This window comes from Staurois parvus, unplaced genomic scaffold (assembly GCF_062004578.1).
Source record: "Staurois parvus isolate SC_StPar_1 unplaced genomic scaffold, SC_StPar_1.0 ptg000961l, whole genome shotgun sequence".
Classification (NCBI taxonomy): domain Eukaryota; kingdom Metazoa; phylum Chordata; class Amphibia; order Anura; family Ranidae; genus Staurois; species Staurois parvus.
This window is the reverse complement of record NW_028318757.1, coordinates 107,370-134,619: the sequence shown is the minus strand read 5'-3', so window position 1 is coordinate 134,619 and position 27,250 is coordinate 107,370. Positions and strand designations below refer to the sequence as shown.

Genomic DNA, 27,250 nt, shown 5'->3' with positions numbered 1-27,250 from the left:
TTATTTAGCAAAAAAAAAAAACCCAGTGGTGATTAAATACCACCAAAAGAAAGCTCTATTTGTGTGAAAAAAAATGATAAAAATGTTTTATGCGTACAGTGTTGCATGACTGCACAATTGTCATTCAAAGTGCAACAGCGCTAAAAGCTGAAAATTGGCCTGGGCAGGAAGGGAGTAAAAGTGCCCGGTATTGAAGTGGTTAAAACAAAGCAAAATCCTATACCCACAGTTGATCCAAAGGAAGGCAAAAATAACCCCTCAGTTCCCAGTAGGGGAAAAAAATACCTTCCTGATTAGAGGGGTTTTTTTTTTTATTAACTTTTTGGTCTGAGCATAGATCTAGGTTTGTCCCAAGCATGTTTACTGTTGACTGACTCTGTGGGGTTTATTTACTAAAGCTGGAGAGTCCAAAATCAGACTCCCTTCTGCATAGAAACCAATCAGCTTCTAACCTCAGCTTGTTCAATGAAGCTTTGGCAATGAAACCTGGAAGCTGATTGGTTTCTATGCAGAAGGGAGTCTGATTTTGGACTCTCCAGCTTTAGTAAATAAACCCCTGTACATCTGCTGGAAGTCTATTCCAAACATCAACTACTCTTTCAGTAAAATGAAACTTTCTAAGATTAGTTTTGAACTTTCCTCCAATTAGTTTGAAGTCATGACCATGTGTTCTTGATCTTGGTTTCATATTGAAAATACTGCCTTTTTAAACCTTATACACCCTCTTGGTGTATTTAAAGCTTTCAATCATGTTTCTCCCCTTTCCTTTCTTTCCTGCAGACTGTACAAATTAAGTTCCCGATGTTGATCATATCCTCCCTTCAGCCTAGTACACATGATAAGAAAATCGTACAAAAAATACTGCTTTCGAAGTGATTGTACGATAATCTGATTGTTAGTACAGCTTTCGTCTGAAATGATTTGAAGGGACAAGCATGAAAATTTTTCCCTTATGATACATGATTGTACGATTTACATTTAATCAGTAAAATTTTTATCTGAAAATACAATACAACAAGTTACATCACTTTCAGATTATTATTCTGTTGTACAGGAATTTTGGTAAGTTTAGTAACCTCTTCACTTTCGATATGAGACTAGCATGCAAAAAAAAGTCACCTCTTAAGAGAGCATAAGTTCATGTCGGCTAATCTTTGCTCATAGTTGAGCTCCTCCATGGCTCTTATCTGTTTGATTACTCTTCTTTGCAATCTCTTGCCAAGCCTCTCCCTGTAATTTACCAGCAATCAAGCAACTATTGAACACCTGTGATTTGGGACTTTCTTTAGAAAATTGCTTTAGATTTGCCAAAAACCATATAATAGGAGGTCAAATCCAAACAACACTTTCAGTTGTATCCAGTTAGGCAGGCCCTTGCACTACGCAGTTGAAGGTAAATCTAAAGGAAATTGGACAGAAAATTGTGCTAGTGTATGGCCAGCCTAAGTTCTACTACTGGTTACCACAAATCACAAAGAGACCAATATATAAAACCATCAAATTTTATTACAAATTTACTAAACAAAAAAACCCAAAACACATAAATGGCCCAAACATAATAATAGATAAGAAAATTAACCACTTGCCTACCGGGCACTTATACCCCTTCCATACCAGGCCAATTTTTAGCTTTCAGCGCTGTCGCACTTTGACAATTGCGCAGTCATGCAACACTGTATCCATATGAAATTTTTATTTTTTTCATACAAATAGAGCTTTCTTTTGGTGGTATTTACTCGCTGCTGGGTGTTTTATTTTTTGTGCTATTACCAAAAAAAGAGCAAAAAATTTGAAAAAAAAAAAGTTTTGTTTGTTTCTACTCTAAAATTTTTGCAAACAGGTAATTTTTCTCCTTCACTGATGTGTGTTGATGAGGCTGCACTGATGGATGGCACTGCTGGGCGGCACTGATGGGCACTTGTGGGTGGCACTGCTGGGAACCGATCATCAGGGCACTGATCGTCAGTTCCCTGATGATCCGTGCCGATCCCTCCTCTGACAACTGCCGAGAACTGACAGCGTGAGAAAAGCAGTTGCATTTCCCGGTGATCAGTGTGTCCTTGTCAAAAGGCCAATCACAGCGGCCTTTTACCACATCACATGATCAGCTGTGTCTGTAGAACACAGGTGATCACGGGGATCGTCGGGTGCACGCCCCCCGGGGGCGCGCAGGAGAGTCCGTTCTGGGAGGACGTCATCCCAGCACTGGCCGGGCGCAGTGAAGCTGTCATTCTGCGGTCGGAAAGTGGTTAAAAAAGAGCAATATATATATACAGCGGGCAATATATGTATTGAACACGTCACCGTTTTTTTCTCATATATTTCTAAAGGTGCGATTGGCATAACATGTTCACCACTCGTCGGTAACAACCCATGCAGTCCATACATGCAAAGAAACCAAAACAAATAAGTTCAGAAATGAAGTTATGTGTAATAAAATGGATTGACAAAGGAAAAAAAGTATTGAATACATGTAGAAAGGGAGGTGCATGAAAAGCCAAAACACTAGCTGAAATCTTATCAGTAATTAGAAAGCAATCCTGCCCCTTGTCAGTGCAAATTAATATCAGCTGGTTCAGTCTCAACTGATGGTCTCGTTACCAAGGTGTCACACAGAAATATCTCATGATAGGTAAAAGCAAAGAGCTCTCTCAAGACCTTTGCAACCTTATAACAAAACATACTGATGGGGTTGGTTACAGAAGGATTTCTAAACTTTTGAATGTTCCAGTGAGCACTGTTTGGGCTATAATCTGGAAATTATAGAAAGAAAATCCTTTCACTATAAACCGGCCATGGCCTGGTGCTCCTTTCAAGATGTCTGACACAAGAGTGAAAATTATCAGGAGAGTTGTCCAAGAGCCAAGAACCACTTGTGGAGAGCTTCAGAAAGACCCAGAATTAGCAGGTACAGTTGTTTCAAAGGAAACAAAAAGAAATGCACTCAACCTCCATGGCCTGTATGCACGTTGACCATGCAAGCCTCCATTGCTGAAAAAAAAGTATGTTGAAGCTTGTTTAAAGTTTGCTGCACAACATTTAGACAAGCCTGTGAAATACTTGGGAGAATATAGTCTGGTCAGATAAGACCAAAATTTAACTCTTTGGATGCCATAATAAACACCGTGTTTGGAGGTCAAATGACACTGCACATCACCCCAAAAACACCATACCAACAGTTAATTTTGGAGGTGGGAACATCTTGGTGTGGGACTGTTTTTCAGCATACGGTACCGGCAAACTTCATATCATTGATAGAAGGATGAATGGAAAAATGTACCAAGACATTCTTGATAAAAAATCTGCTGCCATCTACCAGGATGATGAAGATGAAACCAGGGTGGACTAAACAGCAAGACAATGATCCCATACACAAAGCCAAGGAAACTCTTAATTGGTTTCAGAAAAAATAAAGCTGCTAGAATGGTCCAGCCAATCCACCTGACTTAAATGCAATAGAAAATCTATGGAAAGAACTAAAGGGCAGAGTTCATAGAAGAGGCCCACGGAAACCTTCAAGATTTGAAGATTGTGTGGAAGAATGGGCTAAAATTATACCTGAGCAATGCATGTGACTAACTTCTCAATACAGAAGACATCTTGAAGCTGTCATTACCAACAAAGGATTTTGCACCAAGTATTAAATACATTTCAGTTAGTGAAATTTCAGTTCAATACTTATTTCATTTTATTACACATACCGTATTTGCCGGCGTATAAGACGACTAGGTGTATAAGACGACCCCCTACTTTTCCTGTTAAAATATAGGGTTTGGGCTATACTCGCCGTATAAGACTACCCCTCTTCCAACGCACACCAAAAATTAAAAAACATCAGATTTGATTTCAATATGGTATGGTATTCCAATGATGGGGCACGCTTCCTCCCACTGACACCAATGATGGGGCACTATTCCTCCCACTGACACCAATGATGGGGCACTATTCCTCCCACTGACACCAATGATGGTGCCCCATCATTAGTGTCAGTGTGTGAGGAATAGTGTCCCATCATTAGTGTCAGTGGGAGGAATAGTGCCCCATCATTGGTGTCCGTGGGAGGAATAGTGCCCCATCATTGGTGTCAGTGGGAGGAATAGTGCCCCATCATTGGTGTCAGTGGGAGGAATAGTGCCCCATCATTGGTGTCAGTGGGAGGAATAGTGCCCCATCATTGGTGTCAGTGGCAGGAATAGCACCCCATCATTGGTGTCCGTGGGAGGAATCGTGCCCCATCATTGGTGTCAGAGCAACGAATCGTGCCCCATCAGTGGTGTCAGTGGGAGGAATAGCGCCCCATCATTGGTGTCAGTGAGAGGAATAGCGCCCAATCATTGGTGTCAGTGGGAGGAATAGCGCCCCATCATTGGTGTCAGTGGAAGGAATAGCGCCCCATCATTGGTGTCAGTGGGAGGAATAGCGCCCCATCATTGGTGTCAGTGGGAGGAATAGTGTCCCAACATTGGTGTCAGTGGGAGGAATAGTGCCCCATCATTGGTGTCAGTGGGAGGAATAGTGTCCCAACATTGGTGTCAGTGGGAGGAATAGTACTCCATCAGTGGGGGGAGGAATAGTGCCCCATCGTTGGTGTCAGTGGGAGGAATAGTGCCCCATCATTGGTGTCAGTGGGAGGAATAGTGCCCCATCATTGGTGTCAGTGGGAGGAATAGTGTCCCATCGTTGGTGTCAGTGGGAGGAATAATGCCCCATCATTAGTATCAGTGACACCAATGATGGGGCACTATTCCTCCCACTGACACCAATTCCACTTGCTGACTCCTGTTCTAGTATGGTACTGCTGCAGCCAGCATATGTGGTTGCAGCAGCACCTCTGCACTGCACACTTACCCTCACTCGATTTTCGTGGGTCCGCTCGGCTCCGCCTCCTCGCCCGTGATTGGCCGCCTGTGTGCCTTTCCTGAGCTACAGTTCTGGCGGCCAATCACCAGTGAGGAGGTGGAGCCGAGTGGCAGGAGTGAGGGAGTGGACAGAGTGACTGAAGGAGCAGCGCTTCCTGGATGGATCGTCGTGGGAGCCAGGTAAGAGACTGCAGCCCTTTGCCCACCCCTGTACTTGGTGTCCCTTCCGTCGGAAGGGGGGGACGGCGGCGGCACCGCGCCACCCCCTAAAAAGTGCCCCCTGATGTGTACCGGCGTATAAGACGACCCCCGACTTTTGAGAAGATTTTCAAGGGTCAAAAAGTTGTCTTATACGCCGAAAAATACGGTAACTTAATTTCTCAACTTATTTGTTTCTTTGTATGTTTGGATTGCATGGGTTGTTACTGATATGTAGTGAAAATTTCATGTCAATAGCACCTTTAGAAATATATTTACTGAGAAAACCGGTGATGTGTTACATACTTCTTGTATGTCCTTGAAATAGGTCAACGCATTTCGCTGGTTTTCCTACTTCTTCAGGACCGACAAGGAGATTGATGACGGCTTGTGCAGAATAGTAGAATAATCTCTAAAAAAAATAGTAAAACATTAACAAAAGTTTATTATCCATAATATACCATAGCTCTACCATATACTGTATGTGCGGTGCAGGAATCTATGATCAAATACATATGAATGTATTTGAGAAAATGCATGTAAGATTTAAGTGTTTATGCAGATCTAACATTGTGAATACATAAGTATCATTTAAAAGTGTGTATCTTACCCCTGTAAAAGAATATGTTCAGGGGTGTAATTTATCCAGAGACTTCTAAAATCATCAAATCTATGCCCTAAAACCATGTCTGCCGGCCCATGGGAGAGACATCCAGACACAAATCACTTGTAGGTGTGCCCCCAGGAAATGCACGATGCAGATATAGTCAGTGAGTGGATCTAAAGCCAGACAACAAACAGGAGGATGATCGTACATACATACGTTGTTATGACTCCTTCTAGCTACAAAATCATAAACATAAGCTGACCTCCGAGTATCTCTGAGTTTAGTAAACCAAGATGGAAATCTAAATCTAAAGATTTATAAGAAAGATTCCTCAGAGCACTCACACTGATCACACAGAGCCGCTAGGCCATCTAAAAAGCATGAAAAAAGAGGGAGACATCAAGAGTGAGAGAAGACCAAGTAGTAGGGATGTACCAATACCTTTTTAATATTTTTTGTAACACTTCATACGAGTACCAATACTTTAAAAAAAAAAAAAAAAGTACTTGCTGATACCAATTGCCGATACCTGGTGGTTTGGGAGTTGGGGAGAGTTATGGAGTTGGGTGAGGGTTGGGGGCGGGGGGGAGTAGAGGAGTAAGTGAGGGGAGGGTAGTTAAGGGTAGGGTGGGTTACTAGTAATAATACTAATACTTAAGTAAAAATAAGTACTTGAAAGACCTAGGATGCTAGTAAATGTAGAGAAATCACCGCGAATCCCTTACAACAGAATTGCATATTTGGGATATATTTTGGATTCAACAAACACCTGTTTATACCTGACACCAGAAAAGGCACTCGAACTACAACAGGACACAGAGGGGTTTATTTACTAAAGCTGGAGAGTGCAAAATCAGACTCACTTCTGCATAGAAACCAATCAGCTTCCAGGTTTCATTGCCAAAGCTTCTTGAACGAGCTGAGGTTAGAAGCTGATTGGTTTCTATGCAGAAGGGAGTCTGATTTTGGACTCTCCAGCTTTAGTAAATAAACCCCAGAGAGTCTTCGGGAGGCATTAGTCTGTACAATCAGAAATACATTGAAGCTTGTCGGTTGAATTAAAAAAAGCAACAAACGAGCGCTAGGTAAAGTCAAATAAAAGCAGCCAGCAAAAAAAGGTGAACCTCTAAATCCTTCTCATAAATATATCAACAAAATATGCAGCGCTGTATGAACTGAGAATGAATAAGAACCATTAAAATAAAAATCATTAAGATAAAAAAGAAGTAATATCCACAATATAAGACGCTTTGGAGCGCCAAAACAATAATTCAGTGATTAACGTCCAGGCATGGCGTATAAAGTGCTCAAAGTGATGTAATAAATTATATTAATAATAGTAAGTCCAATAATAACAGCCTTAAGGTGAAGATCCGTGATTCCGGTGATTAAAATGGATGTACCGTATTTTCCGGCGTATAAGACGACTGGGCGTATAAGACGACCCCCCTACTTTTCCTGTTAAAATATAGGCTTTGGGCTATACTCGCCGTATAAGACTACCCCCCTCTACCAACCAATCACGGCAAGCGATGTACCAGTATTTTCTGTGCACACTGCATACAAAGCCTGCTTGGATTGGGTGGGTCAGCTCTCCCTGCCTGCCCAGCCCTCCCTGTCTCCAAGATGATCTGAGAACTGCCACAGTTATTAATATATAATAATTAATGTTAATTACCGTATTTCCTGCAAGGTACTGCCTAGCTGACGCTTCTGCACATGTCTTCGGCAGCAGTAGACGATCGCTGATCACCATTCCTCACAGAACTGCATGAGACGTCGGATGCAGCCGTTCAGTGCTCGATTGAGCTTGACTGAAACTGTGATATGCAGAGAAGGGATACACATCGGGTAGCGGCAAGAAGACGCTTCTGCACATGTCACAGTTTCAGTCAAGCTCAATCGAGCACTGAACGGCTGCATCCGACGTCTCATGCAGTTCTGCGAGGAATGGTGATCAGCGATCGTCTACTGCTGCCGAAGACATGCGCAGAAGCGTCAGCTCGGAAGTACAGGTAAGGTTTCAGCACAACACCCGGCGTATAAGACGACCCCCGACTTTGTAGAAGATTTCCAGGGGTTAAAAAGTCGTCTTATACGCCGGAAAATACGGTATATTGCACAAACCAGAAAATGCAATTACTTGCGCATTTGAGTAATTCAGACCAACTCCTGGTCATCTCCAGGGATATGTCATCCAGCAGGGGGAATCACTCATGTGGATGAAGGATTCTGATATTGCCAGATGTGAGTGTATATACATTATCTATGTTTGTATCCATTCATAATAAACATGCTGCACTATTGGAAACCTTTCTCTGGCTCGTTCTTTATGCCGCCCCCCCCCCCCCTTAAGGTGCATCCCTGGTATTCTACCTACATCCAAATGAGTGATTCCCCCTGCTGGATGACATATCCCTGGAGCCTGGAGATGTATGCAGTGTGTTGCCTGTCATGCTGAGGTTTGCCAGATGAGCCACAGAGTCCTTTTTCCAGATCCAAATGACCAGGAGTTAGTCTGAATTACTCAAATGCGCAAGTAACTGTGCTTTCTGGTTAGTGCAATATACAGTTGCAAGAAAAAGTATGTGAACCCCTTGGCGTTACGTAGAGTTTTGCATGAGATGGGCATAAAATGTGCTCTGAACGTCATCTAAGTCACAACAATAGAAGAACACAGTCTGCTGAACATAATACTACACAAACATTAGATGATGCCATGGTTTAATTGCACATAACATGTAAACATTCACAGTGCAGGGAGGAAAAAGTATGTGAGGCCCTAGCTTAATGACTTCTCCCAGAGCTAATTGGAGCCAGGAGTGAGCCAACCTTGACTGTTGCTACTCTCCCTAGGCGTGGTCATCCTGTAAAAATGACTGCAAGAGCACAGCACAGAATGCTGCATGAGGTAAAGAAGAATCCCAGAGTGTCCGCTAAAGACCTACAGAAATCTCTGGCACACGCTAACATTGACACATCTACAATAAGGAGAACATTAAACAAGAATGGAGTACATGGGAGGACACCACGGAGGGAGCCATTGCTGTCCAAAAAGAATATTGCAGCACTTTTGAAGTTTGCAAAAGAGCACCTGGATGTTCCACAGCACTACTGGCAAAATATACTGTGGACAGATGAAACCAAGATTGAGTTGTTTGGGAAGAACACACAACACTATGTGTGTAGAAAAAAAGGCACAGCACACCAACATCCAAACCTCATCCCCACTGTAAAACATGGCGGAGGGAGCATCATGGTTTGGGGCTGCTTTGGTGCCTCAGGGCCTGGACGGATTGTTGTCATTGATGGGAAAATGAATTCCAGAGTTTATCAAGACATTTTGCAGGAAAACGTACGACCATCTGTCCGCCAACTGAAGCTCCACAGAGGATGGGTGATGCAACAGGACAATGACCCAAAGCATACAAGTAATTCAACAAAACAATGGCTGCAACAGCACAGAATACGCCTTCTGGAGTGGCCCAGTCAGAGTCCTGACCTCAACCCGATTGAAATGCTGTGGCATGACCTTAAGAGAGCGATTCACACCAGACATCCCAAGAATATTGCTACACTAAAACAGTTTTGTGAAGAGGAGTGGTCCAAAATTACTCCAGATCGTTGTGCAGGTCTGATCTGCAACTACAGGAAACGTTTGGTTGAGGTTATTGCTGCCAAAGGAGGGTCAACCAGTTAAGTCCAAAGGTTCACATACCTTTTCCTCCCTGCACTGTGAATGTTTACATGTTATGTGCAATTAAACCATGGCAATGTTTGTGTAGTATGTTCAGCAGACTGTGTTCTTCTATTGTTGTGACTTAGATGATGTTCAGAGCACATTTTATGCCCAATTCATGCAAAACTCCACGTAATCCCAAGGGGTTCACATACTTTTTCTTGCAACTGTAGGTTCTGATCAGCAACATAATCATCATTTTTTAGGGAGAGGCCCAACAAGAAAAAGAAGTATAGTACTAGACTAGAGGAAGGCAAGGAGGAAAGAGGTATAAGAGACAAAAGGAGAAGAACCTAAATATGGAAGGTATTTTTAATCTGAGTAAACAAACATTAACAGCTGATGAACTTAATCTCCTTAATAAGGGTCTCAAATTTGCTCCGACGGCTAAACTTTTACAAATTTGATACTTTTATAGGCATCCATAGGTTTACTAGGAGACTATCCCTCAAAAGGTATTTTTTAAATAGTCCTCCAACTCGCGAGATTTTCAATCATGTCCGTAGTGGTGTGAAAAACTTGAATTTAACAATTGCATCACTTTTTAATCCCCCTGCTCACTCCCATATAAACATTTTTAAAAAAATTGGTGTTAAAAGATCTGGAGAACATGAAAATTGAAAACTGGAATAACCAAAAACAAGTTAATAATCTGATGAAAGAACATTTAGAGAGTAAGGATCTTGTAATCCGCCCTGCGGATAAAGGAGGCGGAGTCGTACTTGATAAAAAAGATTATCTCACACAAGTTTATAACATTCTATATGATAAGGATACCTACACTGTACTACAGAGGAATCCTCTCATCCCATATAAAAAAAACCTTAAAGGGAATCATTAAAAGGGGATTTGATGCTGGTATCATAAAAAAGAAAGAGAGAGTATCTATGTCCTGTTGCCCCTAAACTACCAATTTTATACTGTCTACCGAAAGTCCATAAGGACCCTATCAACCCTCCGGGTAGGCCCGTAGTTAGCGGAATAGGCTCTCTTTGTTCCCGAGTGGGAGAGTACATTGACTGTTTTCTGCAGCCCCTAGTATGCAAAACTCCAGCTATCCTAAAAGACACTAAACAAGTCTTGACAGATATCAAATTGCACAATCCTACTGTCACGCCCTTGCTCTGTCCCTGCTCTCTCTCTGCCGTCTCTCATCCGTGCCCCTCCTGCAAAGATGAAAGGCATTCCTAAGGCAAGCTTAAGCCACGCTACCTCTGGGCCCCCCTCCCCCAGTTGCCTAGGTGACTAGGGGGGTCGACCAGTTTTAGGAAGCTGATGCAGAGCTCCCAGAGGTATTCACCACTGGGTAGCTGACGGAAGGAGCCCGAGAGCTGCGGCCGGGAACTTTCGTGGCCAGGCGAGGCAGAGACCCAAGCCTGCCTAGGACCCCCCTTCTCCCAGAGCTGGGGAAGACTGACTGCTAGACTCCAGGGATCCATGAGTACAGGCTCTCTGCCTGCTTCACTTGAACTGTTCTTGTGCTGACCTCACACCAACCCCCCCTGTTGGATTACTTGCTACAGAGACTCTCCCTTGGCTCTCGGTGCTGGACTTTAAGTGTGTTGGTCCTTCCGTGTCGCGCTGGACTGGCGTATTCACCCTCCCTGCAAACTCCTCTATTCGGTGACTGTCATCTGTTTGTCTCAATAAAGCTTTGTGTGTTCTGTCCTGCCTACGCTCCGTCACACTGGTTGGCAGCGGTGGGATCAGGACACTGAGGAGATGGCAGACAGCAAAAGCCAGCGCATGGGGGAACAGGCCCGACCCAGCGAATACAAGAAGTGGACTGTGGCATATCTGCAGGAGAGGGCAAAGCAGCTGTCCCTTACCTGGAGGGGCCTAGCCAAAGAGGATCTGGTCGCAGCCATTGAGGAAGCTGATCCCCAGGACGCCCCAGCAAGGGAGGAGAGCAGGCCAACCCCAGCCTCCCCGGCGCGCCATGACCCAGGGCCCAAGAGCCCCTGGCTTACTCCAGCCGGGGCACCTCCAAGCCAACTGCCCCACCTCCCGAAGCTGCCGCTTCCCCCGCCCGGTCCACTACCTGGAGCTCCATCCCGCAGAAGAACCACTGCCCCCGCCTCCCAGAAGACAACCACTCCAGAAATGCCCCTGCCCAGAAACGGCGCCACCTGCAGGTTGTGCACGTGGACGGGCAACCCGCCACCGGTTTCCGGGATACGGGGGCCTTCTTGACCACCGCCGACCTCTGAGTGATCCAGCCAGAAGCCATCCAACCCGGCTCTGGATTCGCCATCGAGCTGGCGGGAGGAGCCAGAAATCATACCCCCAGAGCATCCGTACACCTCGACTATGGGTTCGGGGAGCAACAGTGCCAGATCGGCGTCATGGGTGGCCTCCCGGCGGATGTTCTGCTTGGCAACGACTTAGGGGAGCTACGATGCCAGTACATCGAGGCGGTGACCCGGAGCCAAGCAGGCCGAGGTCCTCCTACAGACGAAGCCACCATGGGACTTTTCCCCAGCATGGACTTGGTGAGTGAACCCCCACCTGACCCCGACCTTCACCTGACCTGGGACCGGGAGACCTTCAAGCGGAAGGTAGCCACAGACCCCACCTTGGCTAAGTTTAGGACCCAGGCCGCCGCAGGGCGGCAGGAGGGGGGTGGAGACCAGCTTTGGTGGGAGCAGGGGCTGTTGTACCGTGAGGCAGGCCCAAGCCGCCCGGCTCAACCCTCTGCTAGCTCCAAACAACTGATAGTGCCTAGACGGTTCAGGTTCCCACTACTCCAGATAGCCCATGACATTCCAGTAGCCGGCCACCTGGGTAAGAGGAGAACGGGGCTGCGGCTGACCCAAGCCTTCTACTGGCCAGGTATTACCCAGGACGTAGCCCACTTCTGTCAGACCTGTGACATCTGTTAGAGGAAGGGACGCCCAGGGGATCACCCCAAGGCCCCGCTCCGCACCTTATACATCATTGACGAGCCCTTTCAGCGGGTAACTGTAGATATCCTGGGACCCCTGGCCGGACCTAGTAAGTCCGGAAAGTGGTACATTCTCACGGTGGTGGGTTACGCTACCCGCTACCCCGAGGCTGTTCCCCTGTCCAGCACCTCCGCTCCTAAAGTAGCCGAGGCCCTAGTCACCGCTTTCCCCTGGGTGGGTTTCCCCAGCGAGATCTTGACCGACCAGGGTACCCAGTTCATGTCTGAGGTGGTCCAATCCCTCTAGCGCACATGCGGGGTACGGGCGATCCCCAAACCAATGGCCTCTGCAAGCGCTTCAATGGCACAATGAAGAGCATGCTGAGGTCCTTCGTTGATGGGGAGGCGGACTGGGAGAAGCTCCTCCCTCACCTGCTGTTTGCATAACGGGAGGTACCGCAAGAGTCAACGGAGTTCTCCCCCCTTCGAACTCCTGTACGGGCGGAAGGTCCGCGGTCCCCTACCCCTGCTTCGGGAGCAATGAGAAGGGCAGATAGAGGACACGGGTACCCCCGTCGTTCCCTACGTTCTCGAGCTGCGGGAGAGGCTGGCCCGCCTGGCCACCATGGCCCACGACCACCTCCGGGCAGCCCAGACACGCCAGAAGGTATGGTATGACCGCAAGGTACGCGGACGCGAGTTCACTGAAGGGCAGCAGGTGCTCAAGATCGTCCCCAACCCCCAGAACAAGCTCCAGCCCTACAAAGGGCCCTACAAAGTCCTTCGCAAGTTAGACGAGACTAGCTACGTCATTAGCCTCGACACCCGTGACCGCAAGCAGTGCACGGTCCACATCAACATGTTGAAAGAGTACCACGACTGGACTCTACCCGTGCTAGCCGTCTGCCCTGCCTCCACAGGCGGAGAAGATGAGGGAGCCCTGCCCGATCTCCTGCAAGCCTCCAAGGTCACCACTCCCCTAGATCAGATTCCCACGGAGGGGGGTCAGCTGAACCCCCGCCAGACGTTCCAGATGCGGACCGTGCTAGCGGACCAGGCTGTCGTCTTCTCGGCAACCCCGGGCCGCACCGGGTTAGCCATCCACCACGTGGAGACCCACAGTCAGAAACCCATCCAGCAGGCCCAATACCGGGTCCCCGAATCCGTGAAGTCGGTCATCTGGGCCGAACTCTCCGAGATGCTCCAGCTGGGTATCATCCGACCCTCCCGCAGTCCTTGGGCCTCCCCGGTGGAGCTGGTTCCAAAGAAGGATGGGACCACCCGCTTTTGCGTGGACTACCAGAGGTTGAATGACTACACTGTCAGTGATGCCTACCCCATGCCCCACAAAGACGACCTGCTGGACCGTCTAGCTGGGGCCCGCTACGTTAGCACCCTAGACCTCAGCAAGGGTTACTGGCAAATCGCCCTCACAAAAGAGGGCGTTGAGCGTTCTGCCTTTATTACCCCGTTCGGCCTGTACGAATTCCTCGTCGTGCCCTTCGGCATGAAAAACGCCCCCGCCACCTTTCAATGGGTCGTGGACCAGCTACTAGAGGGATGTCAAGAGTTCACATGCGCCTACCTAGATGACATTGCCAACTTTAGTGACACGTGGGAGGAGCCCCTGGCCCACGTGGGGCCATCCTAGACCGCATCTGCAGAGCCGGGCTGACAATTAGACCAGACAAGTGCCAGTTGGGAATAACTGAGGTACCTCGGGCACAGAGTAGAGGGGGGACACTGAAACCTGAACCAGCCAAGGTTCAGCCCATTTATGACTGGCCCACCCCCCAGACCAAAAAGCAACTGATGGCCTTCCTCGGCACTGCCGGCTATTACCGTAAATGTGTGCCTAATTTCAGCTCCACGGCCCAGCCCCTGTCCGACCTGACCGAAAGAACAGTCCCCGGGTGGTGACTTGAACCTTGGCCTGTGAATCCGCCTTCCGTGACCTCAAAGCTGCGCTGGCGAGCAACCCCGTCCTGGCCGCCCCTGACCACAACAGACGCTTCCTTGTGCAGACAGACGCCTCCACCTACAGCCTAGGGGCTGTCCTCAGCCAAGTCAACGAGGCTGGGGAGGAACATCCCGTCGCTTTCCTGAGCCGCAAACTACTGGACCGGGAAGTTGCCTATTCTACGGTGGAGAAGGAATGTCTGGCCATAGTCTGGGCCCTAAAGAAACTACAGCCCTACCTGTACGGCCAGGAGTTCACCATCGTCACCTATCACAACCCCCTCACATGGCTGAACCGGGTGTCCGGGGACAACGGGCGCCTCCTTAGGTGGAGCCTCGCCCTCCAGCCTTATAATTTCACCATTCGATATAGACGGGGAAGCCAACACCAAAATGCAGACGGCCTTTCCCGCCAACAAGATCCACAATAGCTAAGTTAGGGCCCACAAGTGCCTTCAAGGGAACCCGGTTGGGTCCCCCTTGCCGGCACTTGTGAAATGGAAGGGGGAGGAGTGTCACAGTGCCCCCCCCTCAGCCCTTGCTCTGTCCCTGCTCTCTCTCTGCTGTCTCTCATCCGTGCCCCTCCCCCCTCCTGCAAAGATGAATGGCATTCCTAAGGCAAGCTTGAGCCACGCTACCTCTGCCCCCCCTGGTTGCCTAGGTGATGCAGAGCTCCCGAGGTATTCACTGCTGGGTAGCTGACGGAAGGAAACCGAGAGCTGTGGCCGGGACCTTTCGTGGCCAGGCGAGGCAGAGACCCAAGTCTGCCTAGGACCCCCCTTCTCCCAGAGCTGGGGAAAACTGACTGCTAGACTCCAGGGATCCGTGAGTACAGGCTCTCTGCCTGCTTCACTTGAACTGTTCTTGTGCTGACCTCACACCAACCCCCTTTGTTGGATTACTTGCTACAGAGACTCTCCCTTGGCTCTCGGTGCTGGACTTTAAGTGTGTTGGTCCTTCTGTGTCGCCCTGGACTGGCGTATTCACCCTCACTGCAAACTCCCCTATTCGGTGACTGTCATCTGTTTGTCTCAATAAAGCTTTGTGCATTTGCCATCTACTCTGTGTGTTCTGTCCTGCCTACGCTTCGTCACACCTACCTATTTGGTAACGGCAGACGTTGCTGCTTTATACAGCAACATACAGTCAGGTCCATAAATATTGGGACATCGACACAATTCTAACATTTTTTGGCTCTATATACCACCACAATGGATTTGAAATGAAACGAACAATATGTGCTTTAACTGCTGACTGTCAGCTTTAATTTGAGGGTATTTTCATCCAAATCAGGTGAACGGTGTAGGAATTACAACAGTTTGCATATGTGCCTCCCACTTGTTAAGGGACCAAAAGTAATGGGACAATTGGCTTCTCAGCTGTTCCATGGCCAGGTGTGTGTTATTCCCTCATTATCCCAATTAAAATGAGCAGTTAAAAGGTCCAGAGTTCATTTCAAGTGTGCTAATTGCATTTGGAATCTGTTGCTGTCAACTCTCAAGATGAGATCCAAAGAGCTGTCACTATCAGTGAAGCAAGCCATCATTAGGCTGAAAAAACAAAACAAACCCATCAGAGAGATAGCAAAAACATTAGGCGTGGCCAAAACAACTGTTTGGAACATTCTTAAAAAGAAGGAAGGCACTGGTGAGCTCAGCAACACCAAAAGACCTGGAAGACCACGGAAAACAACTGTGGTGGATGACCGAAGAATTCTTTCCCTGGTGAAGAAAACACCCTTCACAACAGTTGGCCAGATCAAGAACCAGGAGGTAGGTGTATGTGTGTCAAAGTCAACAATCAAGAGAAGCCTTCACCAGAGTGAATACAGAGGGTTCACCACAAGATGTAAACCATTGGTGAGTCTCAAAAACAGGAAGGCCAGATTAGATTTTGCCAAACGACATCTAAAAAAGCCTTCACAGTTCTGGAACAACATCCTATGGACAGATGAGACCAAGATCAACTTGTACCAGAGTGATGGGAAGAGAAGGGTATGGAGAAGGAAAGGAACTGCTCATGATCCTAAGCATACCACCTCATCAGTGAAGCATGGTGGTGGTAGTGTCATGGCGTGGGCATGTATGGCTGCCAATGGAACTGGTTCTCTTGTATTTATTGATGATGTGACTGCTGACAAAAGCAGCAGGATGAATTCTGAAGTGTTTCGGGCAATATTATCTGCTCATATTCAGCCAAATGCTTCAGAACTCATTGGACGCCGCTTCACAGTGCAGATGGACAATGACCCAAAACATACTGCAAAAGCAACCAAAGAGTTTTTTAAGGGAAAGAAGTGGAATGTTATTCAATGGCCAAGTCAATCACCTGACCTGAATCCGATTGAGCATGCATTTCACTTGCTGAAGACAAAACTGAAGGGAAAATGCCCCAAGAACAAGCAGGAACTGAAGACAGTTGCAGTAGAGGCCTGGCAGAGCATCACCAGGGATGAAACCCAGTGTCTGGTGATGTCTATGCGTTCCAGACTTCAGGCTGTAATTGACTGCCAAGGATTTGCAACCAAGTATTAAAAAGTGAAAGTTTTATTTATGATTATTATTCTGTCTCATTACTTTTGGTCCCTTAACAAGTGGGAGGCACATATGCAAACTGTTGTAATTCCTACACCGTTCACCTGATTTGGATGTAAATACTCTCAAATTAAAGCTGACAGTCTGCAGTTAAAGCACATCTTGTTCGTTTCATTTCAAATCCATTGTGGTGGTGTATAGAACCAAAAATGTTAGAATTGTGCCGATGTCCCAATATTTATGGACCTGACTGTATGTTAATCAATGAATGGGATTAGGCTTATTAGTCATATGTCTCATATATGGTCAATTTAGTTGTCCTTTCTGTTTATATGGTGCCATATTTCATCGTTGAATTTTTTGATCAGTGATGATTATGCTTGTAAATGGGCCGATATGATAACTTTTTGTTGGTGTCTTTATGATCCCATCATATTCCTCTCTGGATGATCGGAACTTATTTCATTTTGCTGCCCTAGTAATACATCACTAAGATCATTTGTTTTTTCTTAACGATGACATATAATTCATTTACCTAGAAATGTGGTATTTATCACTTATGTGGGTAATAGATTAAACTTATCCATGATGATGAGTACACTTACCAGCTTCAGGCTTCTTCAGTCCGGATTGCTTAAGTTTTTATTATGATGTGTATTTTTCACCTTGCAAGGTTTCATAAATTTTTTTTATACGAGATTCACAATAAAGCAATTTTTGTACCATTAACTACTCTGCTTGGGTTTAATTTAAACCGTTACTTTACAGCCTTTCTTTAGGGCTGTTTATTTCTTTATAGGTGGAGCATCACGTATCTGCTCTCTCTGCTGTGCACATCCCCGGCTTGGAAAATTGGCTGGTGGACTACCTCAGCTATCAAATGTTGGACCAAGGCGAGTGGTCTCTGCATCCAGATGAGTTTCATTAGATTTACCTCCGGTGGGGCACTCCAGACATGGATCTACTGGTGTCTCAGTTCAACAGGAAGGTGCCGAAATTCATGGCCAAGATGAGGGATCAGTTTGTGGACACAATAGATGCCCTGGTGCCGTCATGGAGCTAGTATTGTCTTTTCTATGCATTCCCTCCTCTCAAGCTTCTACCCTGCTAGCTGCGAAGGATAGAGGCCAAATGCATTCTGGTTATTTTGGTGGCCCTGAATTGGCCTCTCTGCCCTCGGTATGCCGGCATAATGTGGTTGGTCACGGACATCCTTGGCACCTGCCGCTCAGGTCAGATCTTCTGTCTCAAGAGCTGATCTTCCACCCTGCTTGATGTTGGTTGGCTATTGAAAGTCCGGTTCTAAGAGACGGGACTGTTAGAGTCGGTGATTTCTACCATGCTAAAAGCACAGAAGTCTACTTTTAGGAAGATATACCACCTGGAAGGCATACAGTGGGGATCGAAAGTTTGGGCACCCCAGCTAAAAATTTGTATTTAATGTGCATAAAGAAGCCAAGGAAAGATGGAAAAATCTCCAAAAGGCATCAAATTACAGATTAGACATTCTTATAATATGTCAACAAAAGTTATATTTTATTTCCATCATTTACACTTTCAAAATAACAGAAAACAAAAAAATGGCATCTGCAAAAGTTTGGGCACCCTGCAGAATTTATAGCATGCACTGCCCCCTTTGCAAAGCTGAGACCTGCCAGTGTCATGGATTGTTCTCAATCATCGTCTGGGAAGACCAGGTGATGTCAATCTCAAAGGTTTTAAATGCCCAGACTCATCTGACCTTGCCCCAACAATCAGCACCATGGGTTCTTCTAGCAGTTGTCTAGAAAACTGAAACTGAAAATAGTTGACACTCACAAAGCTGGAGAAGGCTATAAGAAGATAGCAAAGCGTTTTCAGATGTCAATATCCTCTGTTCGGAATGTAATTAAGAAATGGCAGTCATCAGGAACAGTGGAAGTTAAAGCAAGATCTGGAAGACCAAGAAAAATATCAGACAGAACAGCTCACAGGATTGTGAGAAAAACAATTCAAAACCCACGTTTGACTTCACGATCCCTCCAGAAAGATCTGGCAGACACTGGAGTTGTGGTACACTATTCCACTATAAAGAGATACCGTTTATACTCGAGTATAAGCCGAGTTTCTCAGCACATTTTTTGTGCTGAAAAACGGCCCCCCTCGGCTTATACTCGAGTCAACGTCTCCAGGTGTGGGCGGGATGACATGCCATCCCTGTCATCTGGACACACCCCTGGGATCAATCCTCGCCGGTGATTGGCCGCCGGAACTGTAGCTCAGGAGAGGCACACAGGCGCCCAATCACAAGCGAGGAGGTGGAGCTTGGAGAGGAGGAGCCGAGCGGCACCGTGAAGATCGAGAGAGTGAAGAGGAGAGCGGCCGGAGAAGGAAGACATCTGACCGGTAAGTGTGTACCATGGAAGAGGGAGCGAGCGAGCCCAGGCTGGAGCAGGGGTCAGCAAGGTAAGTATCATTGGTGTCAGTGGGAGGAATAGTGCCCAATCATTGGTGTCACTAATACCAACGATGGGGCACTATTCCTCCCCCCACTGACACCAACGATGGGGCACTATTCCTCCCCCCACTGACACCAACGATGGGGCACTATTCCTCCCCCCACTGACACCAACGATGGGGCACTATTCCTTCCCCCACTGACACCAACGATGGGGCACTATTCCTCCCCCCACTGACACCACCGGCTTATACTCGAGTCAATAGTTTTTCCCAGTTTTTTGTGGTAAAATTAGGTACCTCGGCTTATATTCGGGTCGGCTTATACTCGAGTATATACGGTACTTGTACAAATATGGTCTTCATGGAAGAGTCATCAGAAGAAAACCTCTTCTACGTCCTCACCACAAAAATCATCGTTTGAACTTTGCAAATGAACAATCGACAAGCCTGATGCATTTTGGAAACAAGTTCTGTGGACCAATGAGGTTAAAATTGAACTTTTTGGCCAGAATGAGCAAAGGTGCGTTTGGAGAAGAAGGGGCACAAAATTTAATGAAAAGAACCTCTGTCCAACTGTTAAGCATGGGGTTGGATCAATCATGCTTTGCAGTTGTGTTGCAGCCAGTGGCACAGGGAACATAGAAGGAAAAATGGATTCAATAAAATTTCAGCAATTTTTGGATGGTAACTTGATGCCATCTGTGAAAAAGCTGAAGTTAAAGAGAGGATGGCTTCTACAAATGGATAATGATCTTAAACACACCTCGAAATCCACGGGGATTACATCAAGAGGCGTAAACTGAAGGTTTTGCCATGGCCTTCACAATCTCCTGACCTCAACATAATTGAAAATCTATGGATAGACCTTAAAAGAGCAGTGCGTGACAAGACAGCCCAGAAATCTCAAAGAACTGGAAGACTTTTGTAAGGAAGAATGGGCGAAGATACCTCAAACAAGAATTGGAAGACTCTTGGCTGGCTACAAAAAGCGTTTACAAGCTGTGATACTTGCCAAAGGGGGCAGTACAAGATATTAACTCTGCAGGGTGCCCAAACTTTTGCAGACGCCATTTTTTTTGTTTTCTGTTATTTTGAAAGTGTAAATGATGGAAATAAAATCTAACTTTTGTTGACATATATTATAAGAATGTCTAATCTGTAATTTGATGCCTTTTGGAGATTTTTCCATCTTTCCTTGGCTTCTTTATGCACATTAATACAAATTTTTAGCTGGGGTGCCCAAACTTTCGATCCCCACTGTATATTTTGTGGTGTGAGGCTGCAGGGGTTCATTAATGTTTCTTTCGGTGGCTAGGATTTTGGCTTTTCTGCAACGGGATGTTGAAAAGAAGCTGGCGTTAAGTACCATCAAGGGCCAGGTTTCCGGGTTTTCCAAAAAGTTTTGAGAATGACACAAATATGAATTTAAATGCAATGAAACGTGCAGTCATCATTGCTTTGCACAAAAAGTGATTCGCAGGCAAGGATATTGCTGATACTAAGATTGCACCTAAATCAACCATTTATCAGATCATCAAGAACTTCAATGAGAAGAGGTTCAATTGTGAAAAAAGGCTTTACGGTGCCCAAGAACGGCCAGCATGCGCCAGGACCGTCTCTTAAAGTTGATCTAAAAACAATGAAGCAACAGATTTTGTGAAAATTAATATTTTTGTGCCATTCTCAGAACTTTTGGCCAGGGCTATACGCTTCCTATCAACCTCTGGGAATTACATTGAATGTGGGTAGGTACACTAGGCCTGTACATGTTGAATGTGTGCTCACCCACTCAGCATAAATCGTGTCCCCTCATTCTCCAGCCACTGCTGAGCATTACACAGCAGGACAGTTAGGTGACAATCTTTTAAATGTAAAGCATGCATGCATGTAAAGCACTTCATGTTAATTCATATTGCAAATATCTATAGGAGGGGTTTCCACCATCCCTGCTAAGTTTTATTTATGTCCTGTTGTGCCCTAAGTTTGATATGTATTATATGTGAAGATTACATATCACAGAGATCAGTTTTGTGGTAATATTGAAGTTTGAAATTTCCATAAGTTAGAGGGTTCCACCATTCTTGTTAAGTTATTGATTAGTAACGTAGCACTTTTTTTTTTTTGGTGTGAAAAAAGTACTTAGCAGCCTTTTATTCACATTTTTTTTATTTTACCTATTAGCCTTGGTTCACACCGAATGCAACTTTGAAATCGAGCTACTTCAAGTGAAGTACCCTCTAATGTATGGTAAACTCAGTAAACGTCAATATTACCACAATACTGGTCTCTGTGATATGTAACTCCACATAGAATACACATAAAACCTAAAATAATACATTAAAAAAAAATGGTGGAAGCCCCTCCTATAGATATTTTCAATACAGATTAACTGCAAGTGCAATAATTCACATTGTAATTACGATTACAATGTGAATTATTGCACTTTAAGTTAATCTGTATTGAAAATATCTACTATTATTGAAATTACTACTAAAACATATCAAAATCAGTGTAACAATCTAAACAAAAACAAAAGTGCAGTAATGGTGGGAACCTCCCAACTAAAACGTTGTTTCACTTGAAATTCATTTGTGTTACATATATCTGTAGGAGGAATTTCCACCACCACTGCTAAGTTTTAGAAATGTTTTTGTCTTATTCACATTTTGATGTGAAATCACATATCACTGGAATTCTTGCCCTTGAAGTTAATCTGTATTGCAATTATCTATAGGAGGGGTTTCTACCATCCCTGCTAAGTTTTTTTGTTTTTGTTTTTTTTGTCTTATTTTAAGTAGTAGAGCAGTGGGTGGTCTCAGTAGGGCAGGGGACAGGCACTTTTACTATGTAACCATCAGCCACTGCTTAAAGCTTGCTGGTTATTTTACACCTGTCATTTCTCACAGTCAGTATGGGGAGTGGGAAGGTCAGTGTAGGGGTTGGGGTCTGTCAGTGGGGACAGGGGTTGGTAGTTAGGGATCTGCATGTGGCAGGCAGGGGTCAGTAGTTGAGGATGAGGGGTGTCAGTCTGCGGGGAGTAGTGGGGTCTCATGGGGGACAGAATACCTTGGGCTGCATTATAATCAGAGGAGATATAGAAGGGGGTTGGAATATTACAGCCTGCATTACTATCTGGCAGACTCTCACAACCCCAACTACTGCCCCTCCCCCCACTGACAGACACCCCCACCCTCTTTCATTAGTAGTTATCAATGGGTGTTTTTAAGTTGTACATGGTAGAGGTAATTGGCAGTTGAGGGTCCCTCCCTAGCACCTGTAGGATTAAAAGTCGGTGTGCCTGCATTCTTACTCAGTGATCTGGAGCCGCTGGGGCTTTGAATAGAGGTGATATAAGAACAAGGTGGAGAAACATGTGGGTGTGGAGGAGGAGGATGCGGGGAGGCAAGGGGCAGCAGTGACAGCTGACATGAGAAGAATGAGTGGATGACAGGCTGGCCAGTTTTGTATAGCAGAGGTGGATGAGCTGGAGATACGTGGGGGGCGAGGAAGTTGCGGGATAGTGTCAGGTGGCTGGAGGGGGAATGACCTGGTTGAAAACCGTAACTGTGCTGGGAGAGGAGACTGTGAACAGACAGTATAGAATTTGACGGCAGCAGCTGGACTGATTGATTGCAGGAGGAGGGGGTGGAGGGTGAACTGCTTTGGGAGTGGAATTAGTGGTGGCAGGGAGCAGAGGAGGAGGTCATTTCTTGGAGACCACTCCATGGGCAGTACAGACTGGGAGTTAGCGAGTCTTGTCCGCCCACTTCAGCAATTAGGGATGAAAATATATTCCTGCTTGCTGTATAGAACTATAGATGGGAAGTGCCAAGACCGGTGGCTGGGGGAATGCAAGGAATACCAACCACTGATCTTACAAACAGGAAATCATAGGGGATTAATGGTTTTATTTGAAAGTCATCAGCCTATTACAGAGCAACTACTGAGCAACAGGTGCAAATTGGATCGTGCTTTGCTAGGATTTTTTTTTGCCTTCCTCTGGATCAACTGTGGGTATAGGATTATAACTTTTTTTTTTTTTTATGGTTGAACTGGATGGACTTTTGTCTTTTTTCAGCCAGACTAACTATGTAACTATGAATTAACAAGGACATGGAGGACATATTCTGTGAAGGTAGGAAATCAGCAACAAGAGCACGCTAAAAAGTTTTTGCCCAGAGTTCTGCTTTAATTTTCTTTTTCATTCAATGGCAGAGCAGGAAATCTGCAGTTCACATTCATAGTGTCTATTGTAGAGAAAAATCAGTATTTACAGTCATTTTTTAGCCCATTAAGATGTATGAGTCTGATCCTGATGGTTAGCAGTTAATTGAAAATTGTCTTTTAGTAGCCTGTTTGCTGTTTACAGTTGCTGTAATAGCACAAGAATATAATACAACTGAATGCAGAATTGATGTATGTTTTTATACTGCAATGCATTTGGAGAGCTAATGTTCTTAGACATACACTAAATATATGACCAGTTGTAGCATGTAAGTGAATTCATTGCTAGACATTTTTGCCTGTGATATACCATGTTTCCCCGAAAATAAGACACTGTCTTATATTTTTTTGGGTCAAAAAAACACACTAGATCTTATTTTCCGTGTAGTCCTTATTTTTTTATTGTACAGGTGTGGACAGGGTGCAGAGGTCAGCTGCAGGCAGTTGTGGATGAGGGTTACTATAGAGAGGGCGGCTGATGACAGTGTTGAGCTGCAGTCAAGTGTTGCAGAGGTGAATTGACAGGTGAGTCTCAGACAGGGTGCAGAGATGAACCACAGACAGGGTGCAGGGGTGAGTTGTGGACCCTCTCCTACTACTTCTGAATTGTGGAGTATCTATGCGCTGAGCGCCAGATCTTTCTCTGCAACACCTAACTGCAGCTCACATTTGCACATCCCCCCTCCCCCCCTCCACTGCCCTCATATGGTTAGCTAGCTTTGCAAAACACAGCTGTCAGCAACTGTCCCTCTCTATAGTAACTCCCGTTTTGGGTCCTATCTTCCCACACAGTGTACTAAGCACACAGAGCGGTGAGCTCCTCCTCTTCCCCACTGGCTGGTGATCACCCCTGGGGCATCGACTTCCATGCATTAGGCTGCAGGATAAGATGCCCCGCCCTTCCCCTAAACACACTGCGCCTGCAGATATCTGTTCCTTCCTTGTCCCGCAGTGAGTACAGAGGTAGGGAGGTTCTGTGGGAGCGGATGCTGTTGTCAATTACAAGAGGGACTGTCACTTGCAAACACAAAAGCCACGCTTCTGTGTTTATAAGAGACAGTAGATATTGGTGTGCGCATGGCCGGTGGCGGAATGACGTTCCAGCTGAAAAAAAAGCCCTGATCACAACTAGGTCTTATTTTCGGGGTAGGTCTTATACTTTTGCAATTCCCAAAAATAGTAGTAGGTCTTATTTTCAGGGTAGGTCTTCTCGGGGAAACATGGTAGTTGTCTGATTGTTCAAAACATTAAATTGTAAAATATTTTTCACATCAATTCTAGAAACAGCGCAGCCTGTAGCAATGCTGTTCGGAAACCAGCCATTTCTCTAGCTGACAGTACAGATCTGCGGTAAGGTGAAATTTGATTAGAAATTACATGATATTCAAAAACTCACTATTTTCCATTTGATTCGCTGCATTTCATTAACTTATGTTTTTATTTATTTCAGTGTTCTGTTGAACATTATGTACTTGTTGGTAGACTTACTGCGTGAGGAAGGTGAATCTGACACGGAGGAGTGGAAATCTATGAGGCAAACATTCCGCACCGAGCTAGGTAATGTTAAATTTACCTTTTTGTCTATGGATGCATACTGGTACACAGCACTATAGACTCTGTCACTTGTGGACCAGTGTTACTGCAAGGAATGAAAATATTAAAGTAGTGTAATAGGCATAATTATGCTAACATCAGACATGTTAAAATTTGGCTAATTAGCTATTGTTTTTTCTATTAATTTAGATATATTGGCATTGTGTATTCAGCTATGTTAAAAGTTCCAACAGTGTGTCCTGGCTAGTACTATCTTTTTACGATTTCTGCTCTTGCTTTTATTTATGTGCTACTCGTCTGCTAGTTCAAAATTGCTAATTACCTGTATTACTGTGGCATTAAATACAGGATCCCCACTGTGTAACAATGAATCCTTTGCTGTGATGCTCTTTGGTATGGTGACAAAGTTTTGCAGTGGCCATGCTCCACATTTTCCAATGAAAAAGGTTCTGTTGTTGCTGTGGAAGACTGTGTTGGTAAGTTTATTCCTGAATTCTTAAGTTAGTTTTGTTTATTTTAGTTGTCTGTTACTGAAAACTGTTACATTTTTGAAGTGCACCCTGGGTGGATTTGAAGAGTTGCAAAGGAAGAAAGCCGAAAAGCGAGAAATTCTGGGGCTACCACCTCTTCCTGAAGACAGCATAAAAGTTATTCGTAGTATGAGAGCTGCTTCTCCACCAGCATCAGCTTCTGATCTTATTGAGCAACAGCAAAGGAGGGGTCGGCGAGAACACAAGGTAAGGAGGGAGAATTCTAAGGAAAAGTGCTATGCATAAAAAAAAAATAGTTAATTTGTCCCTTGCACACTGCACAGAAAATATAACTAAATACACAATATTGCCAAAAGTATTTGGACACCCCTCCAAATCATTGGATTCAGGTGTTCCAATCACCTTCATGGTCACAGGCATATAAATTCAAGTACTTAAGCATACAGACTGCTTCTACAAACATTTGCAAAAGAATACTAGTATATAATTGGTGCAGCGCTAGACCATCTCCCAGGAAGCTGAGGTGTCAGCTGCATCTATTAGGAGTGAGTCTTTAAGATAGCTGTGAGGAGAGACCAAAGTGTAACAAACACTTGTTACTTGGGAAGCAGGTTATAGCTCACTAGAGTGTCGCTTACCATCCCACAGAGCTTTACACGGAGGACGGCAGAGGTCCTGCGGATGACCCAGAGAGGGGAACTCCAAACCAGGCTGTAAATATCCTTAAAGGGACCTCTGGCTGACCACAGAGTTTATATCCATAAATGCATATTATAATTGTGCATCTGGTGAGTGCGTAATTCTGCTACTTACCTGGCACATCACCATACTATTGAATATAGCGTGTGGATCACCAATTCTGAGATCATAATTTCGGATCTCCAGCTTGTCACTTCATGGACATTTTATTTTCTGATTTATTGCATTTGTCACTTTCTTAGCACCAATAGTCACTTAACAGTGACAATATACAGTGTGATCACGTTCACTTTGTCACTTTATGGACATATCAGTGCAATTGCTATTTGGTATTTCTTGCTACTAAATATTCCACGGTCAACTGTTGTGGTATTATAGCAAAGTGGAAGCAACTGGGAACAACAGTAACTAGGGCACGTAAAATTACAGAATGGGGTCAGCGCATGCTGACGTGCACAGTGCGCAGAAGTTTCCAGCTGTCTGCAGAGTCAATAGCTAAAGACCTTTTAAACTTTGTGTGGCCTTCTGATTAGCACAACAACATTGTTTAGAGAGCTTCATGGAATGGGTTTCCATAGTCGAGCAGCTGCATCCAAGCCTTCCATCACCAAGTGCAATGCAAAGCGTCGAATGCAGTGGTGTAAAGCATGTGGCACCACTGGACTCTAGAGCAGTGGAGACGTGTTCTCTGAAGTGACGAATCGCGCTTCTCTCTCTGGCAATCTAATAGACGTGTCTGGGTTTGGCAGTTGCCAGAACTGTACTTGCCTGACTGCATTGTGCCAAGTGTAAAATTTGGTGATGGGGGAATAATGGTGTGGGGTTGTTTTTCAGGGGTTGGGCTTGTCCCCTTAGTTCCAGTGAAGGGAATGCTTAAGGTGTCCGCATACCAAAATATTTTGGACAATTTCGTGCTACCAACTTTGTGGGAACAGTTTGGGGATGGCCCCTTCCTGTTCCAACATGACTGCGCACCAGTGCACAAAGCAAGGTCCATAAAGACATGCATGAGTGGGTTTGGGGTGGAGAAAATTGACTGGCCTGCACAGAGTCCTGACCGCAA

The 27,250-nt window shown here is 45.3% G+C and overlaps 1 protein-coding gene across 1 annotated transcript in view; it reads left to right on the top strand.

The window, feature by feature from the left end:
• The window catches only part of LOC149441653 (striatin-interacting protein 1-like), a 301,884-nt gene that overhangs the window by 171,274 nt on the left and 103,360 nt on the right, over positions 1–27,250 (top strand). Inside the window, exons 6-9 of the mRNA XM_089657068.1 lie at positions 24,725–24,793; positions 24,894–25,000; positions 25,346–25,473; positions 25,552–25,734. Coding sequence (XP_089513194.1) covers positions 24,725–24,793; positions 24,894–25,000; positions 25,346–25,473; positions 25,552–25,734 — 487 coding nt within the window. The remainder of the gene's footprint in view (positions 1–24,724; positions 24,794–24,893; positions 25,001–25,345; positions 25,474–25,551; positions 25,735–27,250) is intronic.